Source organism: Poecilia formosa, unplaced genomic scaffold, assembly GCF_000485575.1.
Source record: "Poecilia formosa unplaced genomic scaffold, Poecilia_formosa-5.1.2 Scaffold28, whole genome shotgun sequence".
Lineage (NCBI taxonomy): Eukaryota > Metazoa > Chordata > Actinopteri > Cyprinodontiformes > Poeciliidae > Poecilia > Poecilia formosa.
The window spans coordinates 1,428,062-1,436,093 of NW_006799967.1; the positions used below are offsets into that span (position 1 = coordinate 1,428,062).

Sequence of the window (8,032 nt, forward strand, 5' to 3'; positions counted from 1 at the left end):
TTAGCAGAGGAGTCAGTGTTCCGGCAGACGCCACGAACAAAACATCTGTTTCTGAACTCAGAACATGGGGAATTTGAAATGCAGCTGGCTTTAGGTAGAGATGCTCCTAACGGCGTAACTATGGCAACAAACAAAAGTGGGTTTAGATGAGTATTGGGAGAACAAAAATCTAGAATTGTTCACCAACACATTCCCCCCCCCCCAAGTGGTAAAATTGTTGTGGCACTTCAACAGCTTTTTATGCATTTGGTTTGTTGGAAGCCTCCTAAATTCTGATGGGTTACACTAAAAACATTACTGTTTATAATTTTTTTCTTACATATTTATGAGATTGGTTTGCTTAATACCAGAGAACACGACAATTCGGGTGACTGTTATTAAATCTACTCCTCCTGAGTCTGACTATTTACCAAACTGGTTGAGGTTCTGATTCCCAATTGGACCAGTTGACTTTGATGAAATTTTAGAGCTCAGAGCCTCCAGTCACAAACTATCAAATAACCACATTTCCAAACAGAAGAAAAAGAATACATTGTACACAAGTGATTTTAAAAGCTACCTTTTGAAGCAGGTACAACACGTGGTCCTGTTTGTAAAGTTACACAGTAAAAAATTAAAAGTAATAACTTGGTTTATTTAGCCTGTCATAGAAGAACGAAATGTGGGTTTTCATTTTTCAAAGTGACATTTTCACCATGTTGCTCCTACATTTATAAATATCAGATACAAACTTAATATTCAACTCACAAGCTAAATGTTCAACTTAGCCTGATACCGACACCAATACTTTTTATTTAGTCAATTTATTTTAGCAAACATAAATTTAGTTAGGAAGCTAAATATTTATTTTTGGAACTTTGACATTTATAAATGTAGGAAAAGCATGGAGAAAATGTGACTTTGAAACATGTACGCCCACTATTTTTTACTTTTGGACAGGCTAAATAGGTCAAATATTTACTGTTAAATTTTTACAGTGCAACTTTGCAAATGGCACCCATTATTTCTGGGATTTCTTTCATGCGTGTCAGATGTGAACAATGTGTCACAATAACAGTTGAAGCAATCTTTATTTAACGTAACGTCGGGTTACATTCATTAACAGCAGACATGAAAGGAGCTTAAGTCAGGTTTATGGATTTTTAGGCTGTACATCTTTACGAAACATGCTCAGGCCATGCACCACGTCAGTCTGTCTAAATCTGTGAAACTTTTTCCAAATCCTCCATGATCAGATCCTGCTCTCTGACGTCGTTTCCTTCCTGACACGTTCCGTTGCCCACAAACAGCGACCCGGCTCTGGACGCCGGTCCGCTTGGCACCGTCGGGTGGACCGGGAGCACGGCATTCCCTCTGATCCGGTGGGAGAGGGTCCTTTGGCGCAGGACGTCGGCGGAGCACAGCTGGAACTTAAAAGCTGCCTGGAAGCCCTTCCGGAAGTTCTCGTTGAAGAAGCCGTAGATGATGGGGTTGATGCTGCTGTTGAAGAAGGCCAGCCAGTGAGCGAAAGGGTACATGTAGATGTTAATGACGCGATACTGGTGCTCCGTCAAGCTGGCGTAGTCGCTCAGCATCATGAGGGTCCAGAGAGGCAGCCAGGATACGATAAAAAGCAAAGCCACGACCAGGAGCATCATTATCACCCGCTTCTTCTTCCGCGTGATCGTCTGACGCCCGTCCACGCTCAGTTTGTTGTTGCCACTGCCCTCTAGCGGGGCGCTCCCACTGCCCCTAGCTGGAGGTAGGGTGGTCTTAAAGAGGGTGAAGCCGATGCGAGCGTACATGATGACAATCAGAGTTAGCGGGGCGAGGTAGATGTTGGTGAAGAGAACCGTGGTGTAGACCTTCCTCATCTCCTGACTGGGCCAGTTCTCCCGGCACCAGTAGAACGGACGAGTGTCGCTGTTGGGACCGAGGACTATCCGGACCGTCTGCTCCTTCGTGACCTGGAGCATGACCCCCGACGGAAACATGATGAGCACAGCCAGGACCCAAATGATGACGATGATTAGCTTTGAGGTGGCGATGGTCAGCTTCTGCTTGAAAGGGTAGACAATGCAGCGGAACCTAATGAAAGAGGACATAAAAAAAAAACCATAAAAAGCCTTAGACAAGAATTTTCCAGACCCAAACACACATGTCGAGGTGAAATACAAACCCGCACCTGTCAACAGCGATGGCAACAAGGGTGAATACAGATGCCGACACAGATATCCCTTGAACCATCCCACTCAGTTTACACACAATGCTACCGAAAGGCCATCCTGCAGAAGCAGAAACATCCGTCATGGTAACGTGCCTCAAAAATACATTTTAACATTTAGCTCATGGTTTCATTTAGCTGCCAGCGTTTTGGGGATATCTCTCGCTAGAGGTGTGTGATATTTGATATTGTGGTATCGATCCGAATAAATAAAGTAAATCCAGAGACAGGTATCGCAAATGTTGATACCGATACAAATACTTTTTACTTAAGGTTGATGTATCGTCAAACTTCTGGCTTTTAGGTGTTTTTAGTCGATTTTCCTTTGAACTATTTTGTTCAATCTTACGATACAATTTGGACAAAGTTCTTAGGTGTCTACAAAGTACTTTGAAACAATATCAACATGATTTCAACACATTTTTTTCCTAAATAAATTGCAAAAAATTATGATTTAAGAGCAAATCAAAATAAAATCAATGACATCGGACTATAAAAGAGAATCTGAAACTAAAGTATCTCTCTTACCGTGCTAGTATCAACCTGATATTGATATGGTATCGATATTATCAATATTTTGAGTCGATCTGTCCGTCTCCATTTCTAACAGTTTTGCATATCTAGACACTGAAGTTTTGTGCTAAATATTTAAAAACAAGTTAAACGCATAAACAGCCGATTTCAAGCTTTCCCACAAATTTTCAATTTGATTTAGGTCTGCACTTTGACTAGGCCATTCTAAACATTCGAGAGTTTTGCGGCCTCTGTCACATTTTTCTCTACAATAACTCTATTTGCTTTCCCATATGCCCCGTGAAAAGGGTTAGAAGACTTTTGGAAAGAACTATAAATCGCTTCAGAGCAGAGTCCCGCAAGCAAAGCTGAATATTACTCGATTACCTGTAATAATGTTGTCCAGAAGTGTGGTTGGCATGCAAAAGATCCCAACCAGGAGGTCGCTGATGGCCAGGTTGAGGATAAACAGATTGGTGACGGTGCGCATGTTCCTGCTGCGCAGCACGATGAAGCACACCACCCCGTTGCCGACCATGCACACCGCAAAGATGAGCAGGTAGGAAACGGTGAAGACCGCAGCCACACCGGGTTTGTGGAGGTAGAAATCCACATAAGTGATGTTCTGCTGAGGCCAAGGCTTGTTCTGCAACACCGGAGCACCAGAAAGGATCAGGTCCTCCGAGGTGGTGTTATAAGCTGGGTTCTCAGTCATTGCTGTACCTGGAGTGTGAAAAGACACAGAAACTGGGGGAGGTGGTTCTGTGTTGCACATCGGATGGATGGTCTGTTATGTCTTTGGTCTAATGTACGTTTTCTGAATGAAAACATACCCAGGAAAGACAGGGCACAGTGACATTCATGGTGAGAGAACAATCCCGCAGACTAGCAGGTGGAATCAATTGTGAAAGCCTCCTGAAAATTCAATAACGGCTTCGTTGCGTCCTTTGACTGACTCGTATGTGTTAAGTTCTTTTATTTTACTTCAGACAACAAGCAAACCTAAATCTACAGGTATTACAGAAGACAATCAGTCCTCACCTTTTCGTCTCGCCTCTCTGTCCTCCATCCTACAGAGACCAGCCCTTACAAAACGTCTTCTCTGCTCCTAATCTAACAACCTGTTTTGTCTCTCCTCTGGACTTACTGACATTTATTGCAACGCAATTTCTTTATGCAACGTTGTTTTCGAGTTGCTGTGTGCAAAAATAACTACATTTCAGCTGTGTGCCCCCCAATCTATAACATAATCAGTTATTATTTCTTGCCTGAATGTAATCTTTTGAAGAAGAAACTACAATGTTGTCCCTTTTGCAATGTTCTTAAGAGGTGATGGCTAAAATGTAATCATCTTATTCGTCTGTATCTGGACTTTTCATTAATTTATTTTTCTTTTTAGCTCTGCCTCTGAAGTGGCAGGTTTTTGGTAAGACTGCATCACTTCCTGAGTGAACTGTGCTGGTTCATATTAGCAGAACAAATGGCAAGTTGGTTTGGCTTTGAATGTTTTATCACTGAATATATTAGTCGTAGAATTTTAATTAGTGATCTTTTTTTTTATGTTCAATAGTATGGTTAAAATGTAACCTGCCTGACAACAGGACATTGGCTAAAAAAAAAAAAATCTCAGATCTCAGTTAAGAAGAGCAAGAAGAGACAAGAAAAAGTTACAGACATCCGCCTGTCATTTCTAAGACTCTCCTGTGAGCCACGTGAAAAGCCATTTCCACAAGTGGAGAAAACATGAAACAGCAGTGCTGCAAACCTCACTTGGCCACGGTCAGTCTTTGCAATATAACAAGAAGAAAAAGTCAAAAATGGCATCTGTGGTACATTTCCAATGCAAAACCGCCTTCTGAACAAAAATCCCCAAAGGCCTGACTCACATTTGACAAAATGTTCCACTTTTTTTTGTTTTTTGAAGGCGTACATCCCATTACATCCGGCGTAAAACAATGACATCGTATGGTAGAACATGTTGTTATTTAACGTTCCAGGACCTGGACGATGGAGCCACAAGTTCTGCTCTCAACCATCAAACCTTGAAGGAAAATGTCAACACATACAATTGTGGCCTTAAGTCCACGAGCACTCAGGCTAGACAGCAATACCATCCACGGCAACAAGTTGCTCAAAAGACACGAGGTGTTGGTTTTGGAGTGGGCGTGCTAGAAGCTGCGTTTTCATTGCACAAATTGGAATTACAAAAAGAAATTTTGCTTCATACTACAAGCAAAATACTGTAGCTAATAATGGCAATTTCGAGAGAAAAAAAAGAAGCTTTTCAATAAAAAGTTTGGACGATGGTGCGGCGTATTTTTCAATGACTGATGCATGATTCAATTCCAGAAAATTCAACATTAGTAGAATTTTGACAAAGTTTTGCGACCATTTGTATTGGAAACGCAGCCAGATTGTGGACTTGAATACCATCAAGACGTTGATCAGACAGTTAAAGGTCAAAAACTCTCCAATGAGACTGAACTGAACCAATTATGCAAAGAAGAGCAGGCAAAACAACCCCCCCTCCCCCACAGCAAAACAAAAGGTTTGTTGCCAGTTACTGTAAACACTTGATGATAGTTGTTGATGCCAAGGCTGCAACTAGCAGCTATTAGACGAAGGGAGCAATTTGTTCTGGATGGTTTGGATACATTTCAATGAAATCATCTGAAAATTGCATCACATGTTTCTTCAGGTTATGTTCACGTGATGGTAAAATGTGTTTGATCAGCTGAGACATTTCCGTGCGATCAAAGGTACAAACAGAAGAAGTCTGTCAAGGCGGGGGGGGGGAAATTAAATCAGATCTTACTGTATGATTCAAATTCTGCACAAATAAAGGTCGTCAGTCTTACATTATGTGTCTGATTTGTTTATGTAGCAACAACATTGCCAGCAATGAATCACATTCCTAAAATAGCCCCAAAAAACACCAAAAAAATGTAATTAAATTAATTCAAAGAGGCTAAAAAATGTACTGTCCATTTTGTCTATAAATATCTTTGAAGTTTCTGAAACAAACTACAGCAGACAAAGTTTTTTTTTTTTTTTTAAATCAACAGTCTTACCTTAAAGGAAGCAGTATTTTATTATTTTTCTCCTTTCTCTCTTTCTCTTTCCTTCTCACAGATGGTTTAGATCCATTTCACAGGAATCTCCCTCTTTCAGAGCCGGAAAGCTGCAGCGCTTTCGTCCCTTGGTGAGATCCTGTGCATCTGCTCAGCGCTCCTGCCTGACACAGACTGCTGTAGCACTTATAAATGACAGAGAGGAGACGGGATGCGTTCGTGGTGGGCAGGAGGGGAAGAGACGTGTTGGGTGGTGTAAGTAAGGGCTGGGAGAATTAGATCTTCACATCGCTTCATGTCAACTCAGAGACACTCCTGCCAGCAGCGGATGAAGGGCTGGCCGTCCTGACCGCCTCAGACATCTGCGTCTCTGGCATCGAGTTAGTAGGCAAACGGGTGATGGGGAAATATGACTTGTTATTTTTTTATTTTTTTTATTTTTTTGCTTTTGGATTCAGATCAATTCCTTCCCTCTTCAGTCTGCGCTGATCCATCCACCAGAACAGACGGATGCAAAAAGACAATCTCTGGAAATGCCAGTGCAGACTTTTGATGCCATCACACACGGCGCCCAACTGTGTTCTGAGAACGCAGCTTGAATCACAAAGAGGAAGCTTTGACAAAACACAAGCTTTTTTCCCCTCCCTTTTGTCAAGAGACGAGGTTTATTAAACAGACTGTACTTGAAAATAGTTGAAACCAGGTAAAGCATGAGGAGCTGAGGAGGCGACACCTGATCAGCCTGCTTCAAGCTCAGGAGGACATTTGTGGGGATGATGAAAATTCAGATCAGAGTTGTGTTTATGACAGGCCTCCTCATGTTACAATGAAAGATAGAACGGTTAATTAACGTGTCAAAAGGCCTTCAGCGCTGATTCACTAGGAGCAGTGTGGAGAGGAGACTGACAGCTAGATTTGTATGAAGTGTTGTTTTGTGAAAAAGGGGAAATTTTGATGGACCGCCAACAGTTTAGAAAAAGAAAAAACACAAACGTTGTCATAGCAGCGTTAGCAGAAGTTGTGAATTTATAGTAATATCAAAAGAAATAGCTATGTAGTGATTAAAGTTTTCACAAGCTATTTAATCCACAAGAGAGACGTAGCCTTAACAAATAACCAGTGCTCCTTCAGTTTTTGATCATTTCAACCTTCAGTATTGGAGAAACACATCTGGAAAGTTTGCAACTTTTAGCAGATTTTTCAGGTCTACTTAAAAAAAGAAGAAAACTAAAGAAAAAGTTTAGAAATGTGACATGGCGTTTAATCACAGGGATTTGATTGGGCCGTTTCATTTAAACTAACGAATGTTGGCTAACGTGACCGTTTTCCTTAAAAATGAGAAACATGACAAAAAGTGGAGACATATAGAGACAGACAGACATTTTAAGGGTTACATCCCGATGGTTTGCTAAATGATAGCAATCATCAGCTCCAGCTGTCAGTCCTGAAAATCCAGCCAGTGATGCAAGCTGATGAAACTTGTTTCTAAGGCTGTATAAAAGGTTGATGTTATGATTAAGTGTCATACAATGTTTAGAAATGTTTTTTTTTTTCAGAAAAACACAAAGCTTTCGAGCATATATGAGGCTGGTTGTAAGGGTGATTGCTTCATCGTCACTGGCAGCAATAACTTAAATAGCCATTACATAACACAGAACATTTGGCTTTGAGGAAATAAATATTTAATTCGGTTAAAAGTAAGAATATCCTTTCACACATATTTTTCCCATCTTAGTCTTTTTGTTTTTTGTACTTTCTAAAAAACTTGGATTTATGCAGATGCATCTCAGTGGATCAAAAATATCGCACAAACACATTGAAAAACATTTCACAAACAATTTCAAGCACACATTTCAGCTAATTAAGATTGTTGTTTTTACAACAGCGAATGAAAATATTTTATTTCTTTGATTATAATGACATCACACCAATGAAAACATTTTTTTATAAAGATATGAGAGCTTAATTAAAAGTATGTTTAATTCTTGATTATAGGTTATTTTCAAAAAGTACTTTTAATCTGACAAACAAGTCTTATTAGAAACTACATCGCCATTTAAAGAGAGGTGTCCGTGTTATTAGAGAATATTTTTGCATAATCTACAAATCGCAGGTAATGTAGCATTGGAAGTCTCAAACTGAATCTGATGTAAATCCATAGCAAGAACATTTACACTGTAACTCTGTTATGAATGTCAGAAGTGGGAGGATAAACAGGCTTCCTTTAGGATTTTTAAGAGAGTAA

At 40.3% G+C, this 8,032-nt stretch overlaps 1 protein-coding gene across 2 annotated transcripts; it reads right to left on the minus strand.

The window, feature by feature from the left end:
* Positions 1-995: 995 nt before the first annotated feature.
* Positions 996-6,753, minus strand: LOC103135940 (neuropeptide FF receptor 2-like). Of its 2 annotated transcripts, XM_016669811.1 has the most exons (4): positions 5,788-6,753; positions 3,104-3,439; positions 2,165-2,264; positions 996-2,067 (listed from the first exon to the last, which is right to left on the minus strand). In XM_016669811.1, the coding sequence occupies exons 2-4, from the start codon at positions 3,429-3,431 to the stop codon at positions 1,197-1,199; spliced, it is 1,299 nt and encodes a 432-aa protein (XP_016525297.1). In that variant the 5' UTR covers positions 3,432-3,439; positions 5,788-6,753; the 3' UTR covers positions 996-1,196. The 2 variants fall into 2 exon arrangements, with proteins under 2 accessions (XP_016525297.1, XP_007549031.2); XM_007548969.2 differs by lacking the exon at positions 5,788-6,753 and having other exon boundaries at positions 3,104-4,674.
* Positions 6,754-8,032: the final 1,279 nt, after the last annotated feature.